This window comes from Podarcis gaigeae, assembly GCF_964106915.1.
Source record: "Podarcis gaigeae genome assembly, chromosome: 12".
In the NCBI taxonomy this organism is placed as follows: Eukaryota; Metazoa; Chordata; class Lepidosauria; order Squamata; family Lacertidae; genus Podarcis; species Podarcis gaigeae.
The window spans coordinates 48,377,254-48,403,164 of NC_139688.1; the positions used below are offsets into that span (position 1 = coordinate 48,377,254).

At 45.5% G+C, this 25,911-nt stretch overlaps 1 protein-coding gene and 1 long non-coding RNA gene across 5 annotated transcripts; one reads left to right on the plus strand and one right to left on the minus strand.

The window, feature by feature from the left end:
• Positions 1–217: 217 nt before the first annotated feature.
• Positions 218–25,067, minus strand: TMEM42 (transmembrane protein 42). Of its 4 annotated transcripts, none has more exons than XR_014556867.1 (4): positions 24,852–25,048; positions 18,414–18,560; positions 15,030–15,303; positions 218–382 (listed from the first exon to the last, which is right to left on the minus strand). XR_014556867.1 is itself a non-coding variant. In XM_083706130.1 (3 exons), exons 1-3 carry the CDS (start codon positions 25,008–25,010, stop codon positions 15,166–15,168), a joined length of 444 nt encoding a protein of 147 aa, XP_083562256.1. In that variant the 5' UTR covers positions 25,011–25,067; the 3' UTR covers positions 14,407–15,165. The 4 variants fall into 4 exon arrangements, 1 of the variants encoding a protein (XP_083562256.1); XR_014556868.1 differs by lacking the exon at positions 218–382 and adding an exon at positions 11,757–11,906; XR_014556869.1 differs by lacking the exon at positions 218–382 and adding an exon at positions 12,502–12,644.
• On the plus strand, positions 12,644–14,600 carry LOC310828518. Its single transcript, XR_014556994.1, has 2 exons — positions 12,644–13,711; positions 14,349–14,600. It is a non-coding gene; the product is annotated as an uncharacterized lncRNA (long non-coding RNA).
• Positions 25,068–25,911: the final 844 nt, after the last annotated feature.

Here is a 25,911-nt window from a genome sequence, read left to right on the forward strand (position 1 = left end):
GACACTCAAACTCAGGACGAAAGGGAGAAACGTGCTAAGAGGAAGGCACGCTTGGCAAACACTCACTGTGATCAACTCCCGCCCAGAAACCTATGTCCCCACTGTGGAAGGACATGTGGATCCAGAATTCGCCCCCACAGTCACTTACTGTGAAAACCGTGTTTATGGAAGACAATCTTACTTGGCTATGTTGAGTGATTGCCAAAGAAGAAGAAGAAGCTCGTTTCTATGCTGTGTGCTGAAAACAGGCAGCCCCTTTCTTAGCTCAGTAAGGAAACGCTGCAAACTCTTCTGGCCTGGCCAAGTTATTGTGTCATTTGTGTGCTTTGGTCTTTGGGGCTTTGGGGCTCACCCACCACTGGTATGCGGCCCCCACTTGCCCCTGAGAAAAAAAAATCAAACAGATGTAACCATTAGTCTCCATGGAAGCACAACATTTGTCATTCCTCTTACAACAGGAGGATGTGCCTGGCTGAAGCCTTGCCAGCCAGATTGACCAACTTTAAGCAGCTCATCTGAAACCATTTTCTTTCTTTCTTTTTTGTATAATTTTTTTTTTCTATTTTACCTTTTAGAATATTCATTTGAACAACCTTAAAATAGCAATGACTTCCCTTCTTCTCCTTCCATGGTTCAATTTGCATGCCATAGATCTATGCATATTTTACATAAACTAAGCCAAGCATAGGCAAACTCCGGCCCTCCAGATGTTTGGGACTACAATCCCCATCATCCCTGACCACTGGTCCTGTTAGCTAGGGATGATGGGAATTATAGTCCCAAACATCTAGAGAGCAGGAGTTTGCCTGTGCCTGAACTAAGAAGAAGAAGAAGAGTTTGGATTTGATATCCCGCCTTTCACTCCCCTTCAGGAGTCTCAAAGCGGCTAACAATCTCCTTTCCCTTCCTCCCCCACAACAAACACTCTGTGAGGTGAGTGGGGTTGAGAGACTTCACAGAAGTGTGACTGGCCCAAGGTCACCCAGCAGCTGCATGTGGAGGAGCGGAGACGCGAACCCGGTTCACCAGATTACGTGACTACCGCTCCTAACCACTACACCACACTGGCTCTCACCAGCCATTCAGTATTCCATTTTTACATCCATCAAAACTTATTTACACTGTTGAATTTTTCTAAATGCTGCCAACATTTTCAAATCTGCACAATCTTCACCCATATATACATTAAACATTTTCTAATCTTCTTTAAACATATATTCTTCTTGTTCTCTTATTCTATAAGTTAAGTCTGCCAGCTGCGTGTGTTCAGTCAGTTGTCATTCTTCTTTAGTTGGGACCTCACTCATTTTCCATTTTTGGACTAACAAACAAGGTCCACAGTAGTCGCATACATAAATAGCCTTTTTTGACACCTGGGTGTTTCCATCTGAATTATCTGAATTATCCCCAACAAAAAGGACTTTGTTTTTTGGGGGAAAGTACTTTAAAACATTCCTTTTTCCAATTAATTATAAATTATTTCCCAATATTCTTTTACCCTTTTACAAGTTCATCGTCTGAAACCATTTTCAGCAGAATAGCAACACAGAGAAAGGGTTTATTGCCTTTGCATAAACACTGAAATTATGCTTCTTGCTTGGGCCTTACAGCAGCTGATATTTTAAGGACACACAAATACAAATGTATGACTGTCTGGAGATGGTTGGAGGATGGATGGCGGCTAACAGATTGAATCCTGACAAGACAGAAGAACTGTTTCTGGGGGACAGGGGGTGGGCGGGGGTGGAGGACTCCCTGGTCCTGAATGGGGTAACCTTGCCCCTGAAGGACTAGGTGCGTAGCCTGGGAGTCATTCTGGACTCACAGCTGTCCATGGAGGCGCAGGTCAATTCTGTGTCCAGGGCAGCTGTTTATCAGCTCCATCTGATACACTGGCTGAGACCCTATCTGCCTGCGGACTGTCTCGCCAGAGTGGTGCATGCTCTAGTTATCACCTGCTTGGACTACTGCCATGCACTCTACATGGGACTATCTTTGAAGGTGACCTGGCAACTACAACTAATCCAGAATACGGCCGTTAGACTGGGAGTGGCCGCCAAGACCATATAACACCGGCTGAGACCCTTCTTGCCAGAGTGGTGCATGCGCTGGTTATCTCCCGCTCAGACTACTGCAATGCGCTCTATGTTAATGCTCTCTATTTTAAAGGAAGTGTTTGGTAAATGGAAGCCTTCGTTCATAGCATTTGCCATTCATGATCTTTAAAAGGGTAAAGAAGAAGAAAAATAACCATTAAGTTGATTGGTGCTAATTTCTGTCCTGACTTTCATAGGACTATTGCTGAAAAAGTGTTTTATTGCCCAATTCAACCTAGATAGTTTTTATTATATAAAGTTAGTTACCTGTTACTTTACACTGCAGAGATTACAGAAACAGACACCACCTTTTTCTGAACCAGTCAACACCTAAAGCAAATAATAATGTTTCAGCGGTCATAAGTTGTGGACTGCTGAGTACAGCAAATATTGATTGGGAGTAAACATATCTAAAACCCATAATTGTCCAAGAGAAGAAGAAAAATTATTGACCTAACACCTCTCCACCTTTGGTATATGACTGCACAAAGTGGCTGGTTTGTCAAGCCTCAAGGCTAGGTTTTCCAAGGCCAGCTCTTCAGAAACAATTATGTTCCTACTGCTGGTATATAGGTTTATTTTAAGGTATATAGACATAGCATATAGATAGCACATTTTCTGTGATGCAAGTTGGTATAGATAGCTGGTTCTAACACAGCTTCCCACACCATCACACAAAGTTAAAAGTGATAATTAGTAAAAAAAAGAAAAGGCCAGCTGATGACATGGCTCCCCAAATCTCTTTTCTAATGAGAGCAGCTTTTGCATCTCATTTGGAAACCAAAGACCCAGAGTCTGGAGGAAGAATGGGGAGGCACACAATGCCAGATGCTGGAAGTCCAGTGTGAAGTTTCCAGTCTGTGTTGATTTGGGGAGCCATGCCATCAGCTGGTGTTGGTCCACTGTGCTTCATTAAGTCCAGGGTCAACACAGCCGTTTACCAGGAGATTTTGGAGCACTTCATGCTTCCTTCCGCTGATGAGCTTTATGGGGGATGCTGACTTCATTTTCCAGCAGGACTTTGGCACCTGCCCACACTGCCAAAAGTACCAAAACCTGGTTCAATGCCCATGGGATTACTGTGCTTGATTGGCCAGCAAACTCGCCTGATGTGAACCCCATAGAGAATCTTGGCTTTGCCAAGAGAAAGATGAGAGACATGAGATCAAGCAATGCAGAAGAGCCGGAGGCTGCTATTGAAGCATCCTGGTCTTCCATAACACCTCAGCAGGGCCACAGGCTGATAGCATCCATGCCACGCCGCATTGAGGCAGCAATTGATGCAAAAGGGGCCCAAACCAAGTACTGAGTACATATGCATGCTTCTACTTCTCAGAGGTCCAATATTGCTCTATTTGCAGTCCTTGTTTTGCTGATTTCATTTAATATTCTAATTTTCTGAGATTGTTAATTTGGGGTTTTCAACAGCTGTACGCCATAATCATCACAATTATAACTAATAAACATATTGACATATCTCACTTTGCATGTCATGAGTCTATCTCATATATTAGTTTCACCTATTAAGTTGAATTGTTGAAATAAATGAACTTTTCCATGATATTCTAATTTTCCGAGTTTCACCTGTAAGTTGTGTCTCCCTTTTTCTGGGAGAAAAGTTAAAATTCCCACCCTCCTTTCACCACAGGTTTGTATTGTGAGAATTGGGAATATGAGTGATTTGCTCCCTTCTCACAATTGCTGCATTATGGGACAGACAGTATAAGGAAACTGGGAAACCTAATATTTCTTTCCTAAGCCTTAGTGGAGGAAATTCACCCAGGAAAACCTATTTCTGCTCAAGGAATAGAGGCCACACTGCAATTTCCAACACCCCCCCCCTCCCCGGCTTAGGGTACTGTCATTGGAAAGCTGCCATTTTCTATATGCTCGTTTGGCAATGAGCTACCTCAAACTAAGTAGAACTTATTTCAGAGTAAATGAGTTTTATCGGAAGTCAGCTTCTGCAAAAAAGTGGTATGAAAATTGCAGGCTGATTATAAAAAGAGGAGCGTTGATCACCTCCTTTTATCATCATCAGCTGGGGAAATTTATGAGGCTATGCATTTTATTTCCTTGTGCAAACGTGATTTCAAGATTCATCTCAAGGCTTAGCTGAGTTCCCTTTGGCATTCCTGGAATAGATGCATTTAAAGATTTATTTGTTTTAGATATATTATGCTAAGGAATACATGCTCAGTATTCCTTCCACTCTGCCAGTGGGAAAAGCTGTAAGTATTATATAGCGCCTCACTTTTGCAATATCTGGTACATCCAATAGGCATTATTTTATGTGTAGAATCCAGGCTAGAACTCTGAACTATCTCCTGAATGCTCAAGCCTTTTGCGAGGGCAACGTACTACGCTTCATAATTGATTTTTTAAAAAAAATATGGACTATGGCTGTTGAACACTTCCATCATTCAAAAAGATCTAGTCTCTAGTAGGGATGTGTGAGAGATTTGTTCAGTTCACATTTTAATACAAACCTGCCTAATTGGCACTTCCAAAATGAATGTGAGATGCTGCTACCTTTTCTATTACTATTATTATGATGTCATTTTCCTCACAAAAATGACCCAAAGTGACTTGCAACACAATATTAACCCTAAAACCTACCACAAGAAAACATCTATACAAATAACAAGCAGATTCTTATAGAACCTGCTCCACTAAGAGAGACCTTCAAAGTAAGGGCCAAAAGCCCAGGTAAACCCCGCCCCCCAGACATCAGTGAAGATGACATGCAAAATTACTTTCTAAAATGGCAGACTGTTTGCAAATACATGCATATTAGGTAAAACTGGGAATAAAAAGGGGTATATTGGAATAAATGTGCATGAAGAGGTATAATAAATGGCGAGTGCTAAATTGAAGATAGGCAAAATAGAAAAAAGACAGAAAGCAAAAATGTAAGATTTATCCATCCTTAGTCTCTAGGGTGTAGCACAGCCCTCCTCCCCAATGCCTCTTTTAAAATTCTGGTTTCTTTTTTTAAAACCTGAACCAAACTTAAAAAACATTTTTTTTCCAATACAAAATTATATTTAAAAAATCAAATAAATATCCATATATTCTTCTGAATCTCAGGACTCCCCCCCCCCCGAGCCCCATTTTAAACATTTAAAAAGGCATCTTCTTCCAAACTCTAGCTATTATGTCAATCCACATTTTCCATAGTAATTGTTACACAACGAATGAAATCAAAACCCTGCCAATGTTTCCATCTGCTTACAGTGGTCTCTTAAATAACTTCTACATTTTCCCCATTCTTTTGTAAAGGTTTTGTCCTCTTGGTTCCTGCATTTCCCAGTGAGCTTTGCCATTTTGGCCTAGTCCATCAGATTGGTTTGCCATTCTTCTCTGGTAGGGACTTCATCTTCTTTCCATCTCTGGGCTAGTAACATCCGGGCAGCTGTTGTTCCATACGTAAAATAATATTTTCTGCTCCTTTGGGATGTCAGTACCTGTAATTCCTAATAAAAAAAAGCTTCTGTTTTTTTAACAAGAGTTGTTTTAAACATTTTTTTTCAATTCATTATATATCATCTCCCAGAAAGCTTTTACCACCTTACAGGTCCACCACGTATGATAAAAAGTACCTTCTTTTTCTTTACATTTCCATCAGGTATTTGTACTTGTCCTATACGTTTTTGCCAGCTTGGTAGGAGTCAAATACCACCAGGTACATCATTTTGATGTAATTCTCTTTCCAAATACAACAGGTATGCTGGGCCCGGGGGTAACCCATGAAACGCGGTCCAGGACTGGTCCAGAATCCGAAGGTTCCACTAGGAGTCAGTCTGACAGGGTCAAGGCAGGACATGAGGCAGGAAACCAGGCAAGGACAGGTACCGGATCTTAGGCAGGATTTGGCATACAGCAATGTTGCTTCCGCAACCTGGGGCAGGGTCCGACAGCCTTTTATCATTGTAACAGCTGGTCCTGATCCCCTGGCGACTCACTTCCCTGTTTTGCCCAAAGGCGAGCACTCCTCCTGCGAGTACTCAGGTCTCTCCTCTCAGACCTTCGTCTCTGCAGCTCGGGAGATGTCGGTGGGTTACCAGACCCAGGGGCTGCCTCAGCCTCCCCTGACCCAACTGGTAGTGGAGCAGCTGTAAGTAATGGCCCAGCTGGAGGCAACGAGGTAATCCCCGCATCTGGAGCCAGGGCAGGCTCAGGCCCCTGACTCGGCCCAGCTGGTGTTTGTTGCAAGGGAACCTGTGCAGACTGGGACTCTTCAGGGTCAGGCCCCAGACTTGGTTCAGATGATGCTTGAGGCAAAGGAACCGGTGCAGACTGAGACTCCTCTGGTTCCGAGTCCAAACCCAAGTCCCAGGCCATCACAACAGGCTGTGAATTTCAGGTCATCCTAAAACAATGGGAATTTCGCTGGGTAGCAATGGTGAGGATGCCACTACTTACAAAGGTTTATTTTTGCAAGTCATGGCTTCACTTGGAGGGAACCCACATTTGGGAACCTGCAGAGACTATGGTCTGCCATGCCTGGAAGAATGCATCATCAACTGGACTTTCTGGTTTATCTTTCACGCAAGAATACACTGCCAGAAAAAGAGAGAGGGGTGATTTTGGGTCTCAGCAGAGAAAAGGGTGCCAGTGTCTCCATCGACTGCATGAGTGCAAGTCAAAAGGCAATGCTAGGTGTTTGTGGCAGCCGCTTTTGTCAACACAAATGCCGTTTTTCAAGAGACCGGTTCTCCATAGACCTAACCTGGGGAGTAAACAGTAAAGACCTGATGAAGAGAGCACAGCAGAGGTTATATTTTCTGAGAATCCTCCGGAAAAAACAATCTCTCAAAGGACCTGTTGGTGGCATTTTACCATTGGACTGTCGAGAATGTATTAACTTATGGTCTCTGTGTGTGGTTTGGGAGTTACATGGCCAGGGAATAAACAATGCTGTCCAAGGTTGTAAAGGCTGCGGAGAGAATAATTGGGTGCACTCTTCCCACCTTGGATCTAATCTATGCTTCCAGGTGCCATAAGAAAGCAGCAGAGATAGCGCAGGATAGTGCGCACCCCGGAAATGATCTATTTCAGCTTCTGCCTTCTGGAAGAAGGTACAGGGTTATAAAGACTAGGACTAGCCGCCTGAGAAACAGTTTCTATCCAAACGCGATTTTGGTTTTAAACGCAGTGTAAGGTAGTCTCTATGGGAGTATATTGTATTTAATTATGAGGTATCAGAGTTTTTAGGGGGTTAACCAGGCTGGGATAGATGGGATATTAGGCTTGTTGGTTTTTGAATGTCTGATGTAGATTTTTTCAATTCTGTTGTTCTGTATGGGACAATGACAATAAAGATTATCGTATCGTATTATAGACTTGGCACAATAGCCCCCAGGACAGCCCGCAAAGTACATATGCCAAGAGAGGCCTTGTACGGGGAGCATATCTCAACTGGTAGAGCACAAGACTCTTAAATCTCAGGACTGTGGGTTCGAGACTCACATCGGGCAAAAGATTCTTGCATTGCAGATAGTTGAGCTAATGAACTTCATGGTCCTTTCCAACTCTACCATTCTATTATTCTCCTCCCAAGGACTGGCAGGCTAAAGATGCATTCAGAGAAATAATTTAATTTTTTAATTTATAAGACAATTTATAAACCAGCGACACATAAAACAGTTATCATGGTGGACGATGAAAATATCAGGGAGCCACAAAACCCTGAACAGATCACCAACACTGATTCAAATAAATTGTCAATACCATCCTTTATCAAAATGGATTTTCGGGCAGTTTACAAGCTAAATGCAGCCTTATAGTATCTTCTCCTTTTCCATTAAAATGCTGGCGTTCCTAAACAGCAAATTTTATTCATTTATTTTATCTCAACAAATCTCTGTTTCACTTTCCCATCAAATAGATGCCCAACAATATAAGTATCAGTGGTTTGGCAACGTATGAGAATTGCTTATAATGGCCAAAATATCTATGGAAATATTTCAGGAAGAAATGGTTCTAATGGCCGATATATGCTGACTCTAAAATGACGATGCCCTGTTAAGCTGTCTCCTGTGTGATTTTTCATGCACAACCTGTTCCACTTTCAACGAATTTGATCTCTAGTGACTCTGAAGAGAGAATATTTGATGGTTACACTTGTAAGGGTACAATGCGATGTTTGTCAATGTATTCTGCTCTCTCCTGTAATGGAAATTTCTTCAAACTAATACATTAATTCGCTGCGGGTTAAACCACAGAGCCTAGGACTTGCCGATCAGAAGGTCGGCGGTTCGAATCCCCGTGACGGGGTGAGCTCCCGTTGCTCAGTCCCTGCTCCTGCCAAACTAGCAGTTCGAAAGCACGTCAAAGTGCAAGTAGATACAGTGGTGCCTCGCAAGACGAAATTAATTCGTTCCGCAAGTCTTTTCGTCTTGCGAGTTTTTCGTCTTGCGAAGCATGGTTTCCCATAGGAATGCATTGAAAATCAATCAATGCGTTCCTATGGAAACCGCCTTCAGACCAGGTCCGGGGACAGTCTGTCCCCCGACCTCTTCTGAAGGCCGGCAGGGGGCGAAAGTCTTTGCTCCCCCCCCCCCGCCTGCCTTCCCAGGACTTAAAATGCTGGCGGGCGGCAGCGAAACCTTCGCTGCCGCCCGCCAGCATTTTAAAAACCCCGGGACAGCGGAGGACTTCTCCGCTGTCCCGGGGCGATTTAAAATCCCCCTGGGAAGGCAGGCAGGGGGGGACAAAGACTTTTGCCCCCCCGCCCGCCTTCAGAAGAGGTCCAGAGGGCTTTCCAAGCTGCGGATAGCAGCCTGCTGCCCCGCGTGAGGGGCGCTCTTAAGCAGAGAGCCCCGCGCGAGGGGCAGCAGGCTGCTATCCGCAGCCTAGGCAGGAACTCTTCTGAAGGCTGGCGGGGGAGAAGGGCTTTTCTTCCCACCGCCAGCCTTCAGAACAGCCTTCTGAATGTTGGCGGTGGGGAGGAAAACCTTCCTCCCACCGCAAGTCTTCAAGACAGGTCCGGGAACAGAGGAGAAGCGCTGCGCACCTTCCCCTCTGTTCCCGGACCTGTCCTGAAGGCTTGCGGTGGGAGGAGGGCTTTCCTCCCCACCGCCAACATTCAGAATGCTGTTCTGAATGTTGGCGGTGGGGAGGAAAACCCTCCTCCCACCGCAAGCCCCGGGAACAGAGGAGAAGCCCTTCGCGCCTTGTCCTCTGTTCCCGGACCTCCCATCGCAAGCCTTAGGACAGGTCCGGGAACAGAGGAGAAGGCGCGTTGCGCTTCCCCGCTGTCCCCGGAGATTTCCCTATGGGCTTTCGTCTTGCGAAGCAAGCCCATAGGGAAATTCGTCTTGCGAAGCCGCTAAAAATCGGAAAACCCTTTTGTCTTGCGGGTTTTTCGTTTAGCGAGGCATTCGTCTTGCGGGGCACCACTGTAAATAGGTACCACTCCAGCGGGAAGGTAAACGGCATTTCCATGTGCTGCTCTGGTTCGCCAGAAGCAGCTTAGTCATGCTGGCCACATGACCCAGAAGCTGTATGCCGGCTCCCTCAGCCAATAAAGCGAGATGAGTGCCGCAACCCCAGAGCCGGTCACAACTGGACCTAATGGTCAGGGGTCCCTTTACCTTTAATATTTTAATTACTCCCCAGGATGTTTTAGAAAACAAAAACCCAGAAGAAGAGTTGTATTTTCAAACAATACATTTGTGTTTTTCTTCCCACAGAGAGTTAGCAGGCCAAATAAAAATATGTGTCTCTTCATTTATCTCTCTCTCTCTCCATGCTGTCAAAATCTTGCCAACAATTCTTTCATCATCTATATTCTTCCAAGACAAGCAAAAGCCTGACTAGCTTTGTGAGAGAATCAGGAACTGAAAAAGGAGGTGCTCTTTGTCACCCAAGGAAGGTGACAAATGACACAAGTCCAACTCCCTACTTTGCTTTTTGTAGGTCACCTTTAAGCTTTTGTCAGAGATGGAGGAGTCTTGCCAACCGCAACAAGCCCAGGAGCTCGTACTGGTAAGGATTATAGCTGTGGGACTGGCGCAGAAAGGAACTTGGTTGAAAAACAATGTTCCAATTTGCTGAGATTGCCCAAACGTATTTAAAATGTCTGTCAGGGAACTGACATCAGAGAGAAGCGGAGGCAGGGCTCCAGAGCGATGCCGGAGAAGGAACCAGTCGGGGGGAAGGAATTCAGCGTGACACCAATAGAGAGGAGAGGGAGATGGAGGAATCGGTGTCAGGGCTCCAAGACCCTTCAACCGAAACCAGCGGAGAGAGCGCTGGCACGCCCCTGCCTTCCCCGTACTTGCACAGACGCGTTCCGCGCAGGGAACATAGGAGGAGACTTGGGGTCAAACAGCTTTTATGCTGGAAGAGATTCAAGAAACGCCCACTGACGGATTCTGCACGTGACTAACAGGTCATGGAGGGCGAGCTCTAACCCTAAACATGGTTGAGCAAACGATCTAACTGAACTGGGGGCAATTTACGCACGAGTAACCCACCCATAACCATTACAATGTCAAATAACAGAGGGGCTGCCAAGCTGCAAATGGCTCGATTGGAGTGATAGAGCAACACAGACTCTTCTCCAAAATCACTGAAGCAACTGTGTTACTTAACCTTTCTTATATTCTTACATTCGCAGCTCAAACACATTTATTTGAAAGGAAGTTCCACGGTTTCAGCGGAATTTACTTTTTGATCAATTTGCAAGCAGAGAAAGAAGAGAGGAAGCAGACAAAGTAGCAAACAGGCCATAGCTCAATTGAGAACAAGGCAGGGTGCCAGGCTGTCAAGCTAGTTAGCAGGAAAGACTGATGTGGTGTGGGTGGCGCTGTGGTCTAAACCACTGAGCCTCTTGGGCTTGCCGATCAGAAGGTTGGCAGTTCGAATCCCTGCGACGGAGTGAGCTCCTGCTGCTCTGTCCCAGCTGCTTCCAACCTAGAAGTTCGAAAGCACACCAGTGCAAGTAGATAAATAGGTACCACTGTGGTGGGAAGGTAAACAGCATTTCCGTGAGCTCTGGTTTCCATCACGGTGTTTCGTTGTGCCAGAAGCAATTTAGTCATACTGGTCACATGACCCGGAGAGCTGTCTGTGGACAAACGCCAGCTCCCTCGGCCTGAAAGCAAAATGAGCGCCGCAACCCCATAGTCACCTTTTAACTGGGGTCCTTTACCCTTTTTAAGCTAAAATTTGGTCAACCTGAGGGGCTAAGCAGCATAGTCAGTTATTAGCCTCTTGTGCTACCAGACCCTGGTGAATTGGTACTTTTGATACCAACCTACTGATCTACAGTGATGGGACTTAAAACACATCAGAGATCAGACCAGCCGCTCCTTCGAGTGAGCCACAATTATTTTTGTTTTTTCCTTTTCTGTAAACCAGTGTTTCCCAAAGTGGGCGATACCGCCCCCTGGGGGACTCTGGAATGATCCTGGGGGGTGGTAGTAGCCTTGGGTACAATTGGGGGGTGTTAAGTAAAAATAAGGGGTGTGTATAGAAGCATAAAGAATTTTTTGAAAATTCACAGCATTTCACCTGTTGTGTAATGACGCTTACCAATGTAACGCAGGGTTGAAGTCGCAGTGATTACTTTATTTTCCCAACAAACACACAAAATGCAAGTTATAACCGATCTGTGGTCAAGTCCGTCGACAGCATCTATCTTTCCTATGTTGTAGGATGTAGGTAGAAATATAGATACAAAAAGAATGCCAATTTGTCACTGCATCTTTGTTCGCTTAAAGAAGAGAGATTTGCAGGGGTGTGCTGCCTAATTATTCTTTTTTTCTGACAAAGGTGCGACAGACCCTGATGTAGTGTGTTCTATGGAAGAACAGAACAGAAACAAGAAAGTCTTATGAACAGGCAAACAGTGGTGTCACAGAAAATTAGGTGCTTTTGAGTTCCCTGTGCTTTGAGATCTTTTTGCTTTGCGATACCTATGCTTTCCTTTTAGATTCCTTAAGATTCCGGCCTAAACCACACATCCTTGTTGTGTTTGTTCTTCACCATTTGCATGAAATAAAGACCATGTTTCCTACACCTGGTCTACCACAAACCCTAAGGTTGTCACATACTCTTTCCATTCCACAGATGGGCAAATGGGCATTACGGTTGGTGGTTAGCTCAGTGACTCTGGCTGAATTTGGGTTCAAATTCAGCCTTATCAGGGTCTGATTACATTTGAACAAGTGAAGGTTTGGGGCTGAGAAGACAAAAAAGGTGGGCTAACAATTGCTACGGGATTATCCTAAGCAATGTTTCCAGAAGCATCAATCCCTGTGTTTTCAAGTTTGGCTCTGTCATTTAAAGTCTATTATGTACAGTTAGACTGGAACATATAAAAGAAAGACTAGGTGTAAAATACACACATAATCTGTGAAGTGGGAGAGGCAAGCAAATGTAGAATTAGTGTGAATAAGTGTGTGTCCATCTGAACTTTTTCTATTGTTTATTACCGTATATCGTGACATGAGTAAAGGCTGGCATAACTTAATATGAGTAAAGATCTCCATTATGAACTTTTCTTGACCCTGGTTCCTGTCTTATCTCAAACCTGTCCTGGAAGGCATCAATGAGACATATTGAGCTCCTAACACCTTTGTGTCAAGATCAGCACATGCAATCTAGTTACTGGCCAAATTTAATCAACACCTCCTGTAAAAGAATGGTTCCCACCTAGATAAATAGCAAGATATGTTTAAGACAGTAAACAAACAAGGATAACCAGTTTAGTCATTTAGCTCACTAGGATTATATTCATTCAACTTTTAATTAAGCAGAATAAACAAAATGGGAAACAGGCAGGAAACTCTAGGAGGAGACAATGGAACGATAGAAATATTGAAATTATAAGAATTGCTCATCTAAAAGCCCCACTTCCTTCGCCATTAGAATGCACTGGTTCAGAACAGTATTTCAACCCTGGATTTTCAATGGCTGGTTAGCTCTCAAAGCTCCAACACTGACCATTTTTCACAAGGACCAGCCAGATTGTGTGCTTCACTACAGACCCTATATACCCTTCCTCAGTGCTATTTTTCTAGAAAAAGAGGTGCTGGAATTCACCATGAACACCTCCCTTATTCACTTGGGCTGGAATTGAGTTCTGACAAGTTTTGGTTGAAAATAGCCCTTCCCTTCTTGCTAGTGTGGCTTCTGTGGCAAAATCGTGCCCTCACTTTCCGTCGGTTTCTGGGAATAGTGAGGGATCCTCTCACTCTTTAGATCAAGGTGTACAGGATAAGCTGTTTGCTTAAATTGTAATTTTGCTGTTTGAAGCAGCGTTCATATATTCTGTCACTTTCATTTCATGTAATAAACCAGTCTTCCTTTATTTCAGAGGTGCCCAAACTTTTTTCAAAGAGGGCCAGATTTGATGAAGTGAACATGCGTGAGGGCTGACCAAAGTTTACCTTTTTGGGGGGTTGAAGTTGTTCAGCTTTTCTTAGGGTTTACCCCAGGAAATAAACTGCCACAGGGGCCAGATTGGACCGAACGGTGGGCCGGATTAGGCCCCTAAAATGGACTTTGGACATGCCTGCTTTATTTCTTCTGTGTGAGAACTTCTCGTGGGCATAAGATTACAGGTAAACACACATTTGTAACAAACACATGTTATAATGCTAGTGTTGTAAATAAAAATATGCCCTTTTCCCTTATGGGGTATCCAAGAGCCCATATAGAGTCCTTACATAGGTTCCCTATTGCTAGGAGAAAATAACAGAGGCCAACCAGAGAATATTGAGAAGCAAAGCAGCTAGTAAGCTGGATCTTTATTGATCTGTTGCAACAGGGTGCTCCCCTCACTCGCAGGAAAGGAGGAGGACCCACAAAAATGCTGTGCAAGGGCTTATAAAGACTTCTGAAATTCCCATCCTGTAGATCAAGACCACCCCCCAGAAACATGCATCACAGAAAAAGGTGGTCTAAACAGAAATTTAAATGTTTTTCTCTTGTCCTTGTTTATCTCCTGTCCTGCAGGTTACTTGATTGGATTGCCTGAGGAGCCTGGCCAGTCTTTTGTAGTGATAAATACTTATTCAAACACCCTTAAGAGTGGATTTGCGAAGGAAAAGACAATGGGGAGGCTTTTCCACTTTGACCATGCAGAGAAACATTTGGTCCTTGCAGAGAAAACAAATTTGGTCAGTTTAGGAATCAAAATGGTTCCAGGTTGGTCTTCCTGTGCTGATCTATGTAGGTGTGGTTATGAACATTACCATATATCTAAGACCATAAAATTCCTATCACACTAGCAGCCAGGGCTTTTCTTCAGCCGGAACTCAGTTCTGGCACCTCTCCGGTGGGCGCCATTGCCATTCTAAGAGAACAAAGGAGGTGAGCTCTGGCACCTCTTTTTCTAGAAAAATGGCACTGCTAGCCAAAGAGCCTAAGCCTGTGGGTAGTGCATGTATGAACACATGTGTGTGCTCAACATGCATGTTGGTCCAGACACATGCATTGACTTGTCAGCCTAGCCAAAGGGACCAATGGCATCCCCTTTAGAAACTGTGATAGAGCATTTGCTTCGATAAGTCTTGGTAGCTCTGGGACACATTTGACGTCTAGCTCGGTGGTTAACTGCCATTTACCAAATGCCCTGAAGTGTTACCTCAGAGGCCAGGGAGACGCCAATGTCTCTCCTCAAAGATCCTGCTCCTTCATGCTACGTTGCACTGTCACCTTGTCCCCATAGTCCAGGGGTCAGCAAACTTTTTCAGCAGGGGGCCGGTCCACTGTCCCTCAGACCTTGTGGGAGGTCAGACTATATTTTTTTGGGGGAAAATAAACAAATTCCTATGCCCCACAAATAACCCAGAGATGCATTTTAAATAAAAGGACACATTCTACCCATGTAAAATCATGCTGATTCCCGGACCGTCCACGGGCCAGATTTAGAAGGCGATTGGGCCGCATCCGGCCCCTGGGCCTTAGTTTGCCTACCCATGCCGTAGTCTCTGCAGTACGACGACGACATTGGCTCAAAATCCATCCCAATGAAGAAAAGTGAGAGGTAACAGGCTAGGTAAAGCAAGCCGGGAGGCCCGGGTGATGGTTGTTTTAACCCACAGGTGAGTTTTCATCTCTTCTTTTCCTTCTTTTCTTCTGCTAAGGGTGGTGTTGTGTGGAGCAGCAAAAGTCCGAGAAGGGTTAAGGATATTCCTATCCACCACAACAGGGCATGAGTCTCCCCAAAGAGCAACTTGCCAAGAAAAGCCTGGAAAGAAAAGACAAGAAGGAGATTTCCACTCAAACAACTGCCACCCTGGACTCCTTCGGAAGGAAGAGCAGCAGATAGACATAGTAATAATAACAACAAACTTGGCCCATTGGCTGGATGTTTCCCATCCCTGGGATCTGGGCAGCTGAATACGGTGGTACCTTGGTTCTCAAACTTAATCCGTTCCGGAAGTCCGTTCCAAAAACAAAGCGTTCCAAAACCAAGGCAAGCTTTCCCGTAGAAAGTAATGCAAAATGGATTAATCTGTTCCAGACTTAAAAATAACCCTTAAAACAGCAATTTAACATGAATTTTACTACGAGACCATTGATCCATAAAACGAAAGCAATAAACAATGTACTGCAGGTCACACAATCAATCAATCAATCAATCAATCAATCAATCAATCAATCAATCAGTAGCTGAACTGGGTTCCACACAGTCACAAAAAGAACCAGAAAAAAAGCAAAATAAATGCCAAAAACAGACAGACCTCAGCGTAACACTCATAACAGAAGCGTGGCACTCAAACTGGAAGCGTAACACGTTTGGCTTCTGAAAAATGTTCGCAAACTGGAACGCTTACTTCAGGTTTGCAGTGTCTGGGTTCCAAGTTGTTTGGAAGCAAGGTGTTTGAGAACCAAGGTATCACTGTACGTTGAAATCGGAGAAAAACAGGTGCTTTAATCCCAAAATTTTACGTTGCATTTACATTTGGACGTTTCGTTTTCCTTCTTAGGAACAAATAGCTTCTTCTTAAAGAATCCCTCTGCTAGAGTGCCTTGCTCATCTCACACACCTCACAAGCACCTATTAAAGGGGTTTCACTAAGCAAGTTCTTGAACCAAGGACTTTACAAGAAGACACTATTAAATTAGGACTGAATTATCAGAGGTTCGGTTAAAAGCAACTCTGAAAGGTGGCACTGAGCGAAGCTGCCAACCTGGATTCATGTAAGTGCTCAGAGGCATTTTTTTTAAAGTAAGGAACACCACTAAAAATACCATTTCCTCCTCCAGCAGCAACGCCTCACTATATTGTGCTGGTTTAACGTATTATATTATTAGCAGCAGGTAAAGGTAAAGGTACCCCTGCCCGTACGGGCCAGTCTTGCCAGACTCTGGGGTTGTGCACCCATCTCACTTAAGAGGCCACGGGCCAGTCTTGCCAGACTCTGGGGTTGTGCGCCCATCTCACTTAAGAGGCCAGGGGCCAGCGCTGTCCGGAGACACTTCCGGGTCACGTGGCCAGCGTGACATCGCTGCTCTGGCGAGCCAGAGCTGCACACGGAAACGCCGTTTACCTTCCCGCTAGAAAGCGGTCCCTATTTATCTACTTGCACCCGGAGGTGCTTTCGAACTGCTAGGTTGGCAGGCGCTGGGACTGTGCAACGGGAGCGCACCCCGCTGCGGGGATTCGAACCGCCGACCTTTCGATCGGCAAGCCCTAGGCGCTGAGGCATTTACCCACAGCGCCACCCGCGTCCCATTATTAGCAGCATTGGGGTTCAATTCCTAAATTTCTTTGCGCGACTCTTTCTTCTAGCCTGATTTATGTTACAAAAGTAGAGAAGGGAGTACAGTACCCAAGAACAGAAAAGGTGTATAGGCATTTCCTGCCAATTTCTCAACTCAACAATTGGTCTTCCAAAAGTATCATGCAAATGTACTTTTATAATTCAAGAAAATCTTTAATAAAAACCAATTATTATTATTATTTTTAATGCAGTCAGGTGTAATAAAAAAATCTGCCCTTATTCCCTTATGAGGGACAAAAGAGCCCTTATAGTCTTTTGTAGGTTCTCCATTGGTTGGAGAAAATAACAGAGGCCAACCAGAGAATATTGAGAAGCAAAGCAGTTTGTAAGCCTGATCTTTATTGAACTGGGTGCTCCCCTCACATGCAGGAGAGGAGGAGGACGTAGAACAAGGGTGTGCCTGCCCTTATATAGACATTTGCCTTCCCTGGAGCTCAAGACCACCCCTCCATACTTCATACATACATCACAGAAGGGGTGTAACCCAAGACTACCCCCCACAAACATCATACCTACATCACAGAAAAGGTGGTCTACAACAGAAATTTGAATGTTGTTGTTTTTCCTGTCTGTCAGGTTATCTGACAATGCCTTATCTGATTGCCTTTCCTGGAAGTCTGGCCATTCTTGAGATGGCGATTACCCAATTCCTGAGACAATGGAAGGTTTCCCTCACCCTCTCCCTCCTTGCAGAGAAAACATTTGGTCAGTTTGGGAGTCAAAATGGTTTCAGGGCAGTCTTCCTGTTCTGCACCAGACATGTGGTCCAAATATCCATGTACGACCCTGGCTGGCACATTTATGAACATATACAGTGGTGCCCCGCAAGACGAACACCTCGCAAGACGAAAAACCCGCTAGACGAAAGGGTTTTCTGTTTTTCGAGGCGCTTCGCAAGACGAATTTCCCTATGGGCTTGCTTCGCAAGACAAAAATGTCTTGCGACTTTTTTCGCTCCCCCCCTTTTTCTAAGCCACTTAGCCGCTAATAGCCGCTTAGCCGTTTAGCGGCTAATAGCTGCTAAGCCGCTAATAGCACTAATCCGCTAAGCCGCTAATGGGGATGCTTCGCAAGACGAAAAAACCGCAAGACGAAGAGACTCGCGGAACGGATTATTTTCGTCTTGCGAGGCACCACTGTATATATAAAAAGGTAAAGGGACCCCTGATCATCAGGTCTAGTTGTGGACAATTCTGGGGTTGCGGCTCTCATCTCACTCCATAGGCCGAGGGAGCCGGCGTTTGTCCGCAAACATGTGGCCAGCATGACTAAGCCGCTTCTGGCGAACCAGAGCTGCTCACGGAAACACCTTTTACCTTCCCGCCGGAGTGGTGCCTATTTATCTACTTGCACTTGATGTGCTTTCGAACTGCTAGGTTGGCAGGAACAGGGACCGAGCAACGGGAGCTCACTCCGTCGCAGGGATTCAAACTGCCGACCTTCTGATCAGCAAGTCCTAGGCTCTGTGGTTTAACGCACAGCGTCCCATATATAACCTTACATTTTTTATTTCACAGGACATGATTTGACCGATCATGCTGGCTGCCCCTAAGGTGTCACTTGTACTTACGGAAGAGATGAAGTTAGACGCTGTTGAGGTCAAAGTTGCTGTAGCTGAGGAGGAGGAGTATCTTAAGGCTTTGGCAAAGAAAGTCCACATGACTGCGTTGCATGCAAGCACGAGGCCACCACATCCAATGCGAAGCATCATGGGCAACTGTGGAACAATTAGGGAGGGACATTTTAACCACGCTGCATTTCCCACCCATTTCATGAGATGGAGATCTGAGAGAATTGCATTGTTAAAATAGGGAGGCTCTGCGGAGGCAGAAAACATATTCTGGATCTGCTGTGCCAATGGCGACAGAGCAATTTCTATTCTTCGTTTTCAACCAATCAAATCTTTATTACGGTCATAGACTAGCATGAGTAGGGTGGGGTACAGTCACTTTGGAAAGCTAAAAGTGATTAAAACAGAAGGTATATAAAAAACACTATAAGAATCTAAAAGAAGGGTTAGGAGCATTAAACGGATGTGGAAGAGCATAAAAGTTTAGTATATAAAAGACTATAGGTATCACTTTACAGCGCACCCTGATATGAGTGTGCATTAAATCTAGTTTGTGGCACAAGTCAATTCTTCATTTTGTATGAAGTTCTTCAGGGGAAGGATGAATGAATCTTTATTTGCATCAGCCATCGGCTATAGCAATAAAAAAACAATACAATATACAAAGAGTAGAAATAAAAAGTCAATTATATAAAATACATTTTAGGGTTTTGAATCAATAGTCAAATAGTGGACCTTATTCTGATTGCCACAGCTAAAAACCTTGCAACCTTTGCTGTCACCTGCTCCTCTTGATCTGCCAGGAGAAAGGACACTGTGGCAGTGGTTGGGCGACCCGGAATGGACAACAAAAGAGGGGTGATAATCTCATCCCTCAAGTCTTTATACAGAGAACGAGAGAAATGAATGAATGAATGAATGAATGGAGAACTGCAGAAGAGGCCAAGAAAATAGTAGTAGTATGTCTTCATACTACTCCATTCTTCATACTACTATCCATTCTGAAGGAAATCAGCCCTGAGTGCTCAGTAGAAGGACAGATCCTGAAGCGGAGGCTCCAATACTTTGGACACCTCATGAGAAGAGAAGACTCCCTGGAAAAGATCCTGATGTTGGGAAAGATGGAGGGCACAAGGAGAAGGGGACGACGGAGGACGAGATGGTTGGACAGTGTTCTCGAAGCTACCAGCATGAGTTTGACCAAACTGCGGGAGGCAGTGGAAGACAGGAGGGCCTGGTGTGCTCTGGTCCATGGAGTCATGAAGAGTCGGACATGACTAAATGACTAAACAACAACAACAACATGTCTTCCTCCGTACAATTTAGGATCACAGATGCGATGGCTGGAGTTTGGAAGAAAAGAAGGCATATGCTTATGGTCTCTAGGAGCCAGAGCTACAGTCAACTTCTATAGTCTATCCTTCTGGAAGAACAAACTCATAGCTGTGTGTGATGGCATCAATTTCAGAAGTACAATCAGACACTGGTCAACTTTATTCAGATGGTTATGATGCATCTGACGGAGCCTTGTTTTTAACCGCTCATTTGGTCACTACTGGCGACCAGATAAGTGACTGAGCTGGCCGAGCAGGGACAAAGTGCTCTGCCTTGCTAGCTCCATCGGCTTCTGTCCTGTGGAGGAAATGGCTTCACTTCTTCGGCAACAGCTACGGAAACAGGCTTGCTCGGGCAGGGGGGAGAATCAGCTGCTTTTTACGCATAAGTGTAAAGAAAGCAAAATGAGTCGGTAGAAACAAGACCACTCTGGTCCCAGTTTAGATCTTTGTTGGTGTATTATATATAATTACCTATGTGCCCCATATTTAGTGAGCTAAAGCCAAGTTCTGATCTAGATTCACTCTGGTTCAGAAGCCGCTGATATAAACTCAGAGCGGAATACTAAAAGATTATGGATGAGCCTGTCAAGAGTTTTAAATGTGAGGAGACATCACCCAATTCAAGCATTCTTGAGCAGGATCTTTCTTCCACAGTTCAGGAAACAGCTTAGCTAAATGAGAAAAAACTGACTAAGCATTTCTCAACTAAATTTAGCATTCCAAGGAACCCTTCTTCAAACAAACTCTGATTGGCAAATTCTGAAGTATTTACTCTGAGCGAAGTCCGATTGCGCTTGGCAAATAATCTTTCTTATTAGCAAATAACTTTTGCAACTTCAGGTGAGATTTGCATGCTTATTGCCCTGTTGCGGGGGACAGAGATATCCATACGCATGCCATAGGCACACAGAGCAAACTGATTTAAACAGAATCACACACGTAGAGGCAAAGCAGCTTACACATTCACGCAAGCCCGAGGAAGCGCTGGACACATGTCAAGAGCACTTTCCAGGCAATGCAACTCTTTGTCAACTCTTTATTGACCAAGATAACACAGTCGCTCCTACAGCTCTGGATTCCTACACACACCAATCTAGCGACTAGGCAGCTGTTCCCAGATCTGCACTCTGTGGACCAGCTGCAGCAACAGGGGACCACTCTCCCCCCCACCAGTTTACGTACCTTCCCCTGTTGGGCTGCATGCATGCAGCCAGAGACTGTGCCTGTGTGGCAATGTCCTCTGCTCATCCCTTTTCAGCCCCCTTCTGGTTCTAGGAAACAGTGGTGCAGAAGAGGGTGGGGAAACACTTCCGTTTGCCCGGCCTCCCTCTCCCTCCAGCTCTGAAGCTTCTCCTGCCTCTGACTCTTGTCTCCCGGCCGGTACAGTCCTCCACAGACCACTGCCCCCCTCTCCCCAGTGTGCTCACCGCCAGCATCCTGCCAGTTCATGACTACACAGCATCTTAGGCTGACCCGAGGCAAAGGAGGACAGGGCTCTACACCTTTAATGGGTGTGAGGAAGAGTGGTAGCTTGTCATGCAAGTCCCTCTTCCACACTGCTATTTTAAGGTGCAGGATCCCTACTCTGGCCACCGTAATATAAATGCAAACACACAGGGGAATACGATTGTATATCCATCTTCATGGATGGTCTAAAAGATCATTTCCCCTTCTTGAATGGTAATGCAAAGGCAGCCCTGTTTAGGGAAGTTTTTAATGTTGGATGTTTTATCACTTTATTATTATTATTATTCTGTTGCGAGCCACCCAGAGTGGCTGGGAAAACCCAGTCAGATGGCTGGGATATGAATAAAATAAATAAATAAATAATTTATAGCCCGGAAGGGACGCGGGTGGCGCTGTGGGTTAAACCACAGAGCCTAGGACTTGCTGATCAGAAGGTCGGCAGTTTGAATCCCTGCGACGGGGAGAGCTCCTGTTGCTCAGTCCCTGCTCCTGCCAACCTAGCAGTTCGAAAGTACTTCAAAGTGCAAGTAGATAAATAGGTACTGCTCTGGCGGGAAGGTAAACGGCGTTTCTGTGCACTGCTCTGGTTCGCCAGAAGCGGCTTAGTCATGCTGGCCACATGACCTGGAAGCTGGACGCCGGCTCCCTCGGCCAATAAAGCGAGATGAGCGCCGCAACCCTAGAGTTGGCCACGACTGGACCTAATGGTCAGGGGTCCCTTTACCTATTTATAGCCCACCCATCTGGCTGGGTTTCCCCAGCCACTCTGGGTGGCTCCCAACAAAATATTAAACAGAATAGAACTTCAAACATTAAAAACTTCCCTAAACAGGGCTGCCTTCAGATGTCTTCTAAAAGTCAATAAATTATTATGATTTATAATTATTATGGACTTGTAGCTTGACCCAAACCCTGCTTCAGGCATTTCCCACTGCATCTTTGGGTCCCAAGTGTGTCTGTCAAGGATGAAACTCCACGGCCAAATGACCCTGAAAATCTCTGTGAATATGTACAGGGACATGTGGTTTCTGTTGTTAATGCAAATCCTGCCTTTGTGGGTCTGCCCTACACAGCAGGCAGCTTACATAAGGTGGACCTGACAGAATACCAGAAGAAAAAGAAATGGGAGGGAGAATCAAGCACGGAATGGGCACAAATAAATGGTCCTTTGAATAAACAGAGAAGAGAAAGGCGTTGCTTCACCATGGGGATTAACTGGCCTCTGCCACACCTTTGGGTGCCTTCGGTTACCCAGTGGCCACCCAGGCAGGCTTTTGTGTTGCACCTTAAAGATGAATGGGGAAGCAATCCATTTCCCACTGTGTGCCAAGAGAGGAGGGAAAAAGCATCTTTCAGGAGGATCTAAGGACAAACTACATGTTACACAGGAGATCTGTGGCTGGGTCTCCCAATGGGCGCATTCCTAAGGAAATGCAGGCTACAAAATTGTAGTCCTGGGGTATTTCACCCTCTTCCACGTACAGTGGAACCTCGGGTTGCGAACGTGATCCGTGCAGGAGGCACGTTCGCAACCTGCCGCGTCTGTGCACGCGCGGGTCATAATTTGGTGCTTCTGCGCATGCACAAAGCGTGATTTAGTGCTTCTGCACATGCGCTGAAACCCAGAAGTAACCCGTTCCGGTACTTCCGGGTTTGGCGTGGTTCGCAACCCGAAATCGCATAATCTGAAGTGTCTGTAACTCGAGGAACCACTGTACTGATTTTCTGATTTGCCCTCCTCCACACTTACTGTCTGCCCCATGCTTTTAGTTATGATTTTTTTTAAGAACAGCATTTATACCCTCTGAGAAGCTGAAGGCAGTGTGTTGCTTCCTGCTCCTCCAACTAAAGGGCAAACATATTGAAGAGGAGGGCAATTCTGTGCCAGAAGGAAAGAAAGAAGAAGTTGGTGGCCCACGGTGGCTGCATTTTATCTAGTTATTTTTTAAAGAGAAGATCAGGAGATCCACCCAGCTTTACTTTGATCCTGACATTTACCTTTGCAGGTAAGCTGCACTGTGGGAGCTGGAGTCCCGTGAAAAGCTCAGGGCAATGCAGCCCGAACTGTAGCTCCTCCAGCACCACAACCATCAGGAAGCTGGCTGGCTGGCTGGGGAGAAGCCACAGAATGGGGGCCTCACAATCCTCAGGTTTCTTATGACATCTGCAAAAAAAAAGGAGATACAATTTCCCACAAGCTGCAGCACTTGTGCACTCTGTGTTTGGACGCCCTTAGCAGAAGACTTAGCAGAAGGTCCGTATAGTAAAAGCTATGGTTTTCCCAGTAGTGATGTATGGAGGTAAGAGCTGGACCATAAAGAAGGCTGATTGCTGAAGAATTTATGCTTTTGAATTCTGGTGCTGGAGGAGACTCTTGAAAGTCCCATAGACTGCAAGAAGATCCTTAAGGAAATCAGCCCTGAGAGCTCACTGGAAGGACAGATCCTGAAGCTAAGGCTCCAATACTTTGGCCACCTCATGAGAAGAGAAGACTCCCTGGAAAAGACCCTGATGTTGGGAAAGATGGAGGGCACAAGGAGAAGCGGACGACAGAGGATGAGATGGTGGGATAGTGTTCTCGAAGCTACTAACATGAGTTTGACCAAACTGCGGGAGGCAGTGGAATACAGGAGTGCCTGGCATGCTCTGGTCCAGGGGGTCACGAAAAGTCAGACACGACTAAACGACTAAACAACAACAAAGCAGAAGACACTACGGTTATTTCTGAAAGCTGGAGTTGACTTGACCAGTGGCAGACTTCGGTAATATGGTGCTCTGAGCAAAGACCTTCGCCACTCCCCCTAGATATTTCTTATTTTCACAATAGTTCCTTTTGGTAACAGTTCCTTTTTAAATAGATCTTCTTGATATTATTATTATTAATAATAATATTCTGCGTCCTGTCAGAAAGGTGCCCTATGCGGGGGAACCACTCACAGTTCCCTAAAATCGGGGCTGACTTTACAGCAAGATTCCCCATCTCCGATCTAAGTTGCAATCCCACAAGAACCTCAATATTACGATTCTTCACCATATTGCAGTTGGAGAGGGAGAACTCGAGAGCCACCTCACGGCGAAAGGGAGATTCGCACATGAGATTTCCCAACGCACAGCTCAGTCTCTGAAGCTCCAATGTGATGCTTTTGTTTCACTGAAAAGCCACGACTCCCCTCTGCCTTAGAAAATTGCCTCCCGGCCGGAAATTTAATTCCTAAGACACTAGACTGGCAATTCTGGCGCGCGCAAAGCAACGAGTTTATAAAGACGTCTCCAAAACTTTGCACCAACAGGGACCATCGGGGCGCTTGCAGTGTTTCTTTTAAATCTCTGCTTTGCCCTATGTAAAACCGTGTGTGTGTGTGTACGCGCGCGATCCGTGGCCAGGAAACGGATCAGACCCAGAGACACTAAAAGCACAGCGTAGGATGAGACGCACGCATGAAAACTGATGCGCTTTCGGAAGGTCGCTTGGAGAGACTTCCCAGCTGCTTTTGCGCGCGTCGCTACATCCATCCATTAATTTTTTTCCGTCTCTTCCGGGACAAACGGGCCACAAATCCCTCCCCAGCTGCCCAAATGTAGCGCTGCTGCGCCCCGATCCTGCCCTCGGAAGGGAGCAGAGGCCGCGTCTTACCCAGGAGCAGGCACCAGAGGCCGCCTCCTCGCCTCCGACGACCGCGGCGCAGGCTCCCCGCAGGTAATCCGCCCCCAGGGCCAGCTTTGCGGAGCAGGCGGCCAGCGCCCCCAACAGACCGGCCCCGGCGGCGAAGGCAGCCCCCCAGCCGGCAGGCATGGCGACTCCGACGCGCCAAACACACGTGCACAAGGGGACGCCCACCACGTGGCCCCGAAACACGCTCTTCCGGGTTGGCTCAGCTCACGTGACAGCCCTGCTCCGCCCTCTTTTAAAAACTGGCTGGGATCGTAGACACAAGTGTATTTCGTTTTATTATATTTCTGTACCACTTTATTTTTAAGGGGGGAAAATCCCTTTAAAAAATGCCCAACATGCGCAGAGGGAGGGAGAAGGTGGAAGTATATATATATACTGAGGAGAAACAAGTGGGAGGGCAGAGAACACACGCACAAAAAATAATAATGGAAAAGGAGCCCAGGTAAAAAACTCCACCCCCTAAGCAGGAACAGTACTAGGTACCAACAAGTAGTAAGGAAGTTGAAAAGGAGGGGGAAAGTGAAGAAAATAGAAGAAAACCTGCGATTAGTGGGATCTGGTACCTGCTGCATTCAACAAAGGGAGAACAGAAGCAGTCTTAGAGCCCTACCTCCTGAAAGGTTGCTCATCCAGCAGAAGCGGACAACCCATTATACTGGAAATGGGGGGAAATCCATTACAGTGGTACCTCGGGTTACATACGCTTCAAGTTACAGGCTCCGCTAACCCAGAAATAGTACCTTGGGTTAAGAACTTTGCTTCAGGATGAGAACAGAAATCATGTGGTGGCAGCGGGAGGCCCCATTAGCTAAAGTGGTGTTTCAGGTTAAGAACAGTTTCAGGTTAAGAACGGACCTCTGTAACAAATTAAGTATGTAACCAGAGGTACCACTGTATTTTAGAAACAAGTTATAAGAGTGGATAGCTATGCAAATGGCTTAAAAAGAACAGAGGGATGAGAAGAGGATTGAAAAAGAGCCATGAAGCAGCTACATCAGGAAGATTTGGACGTGTATAAGAA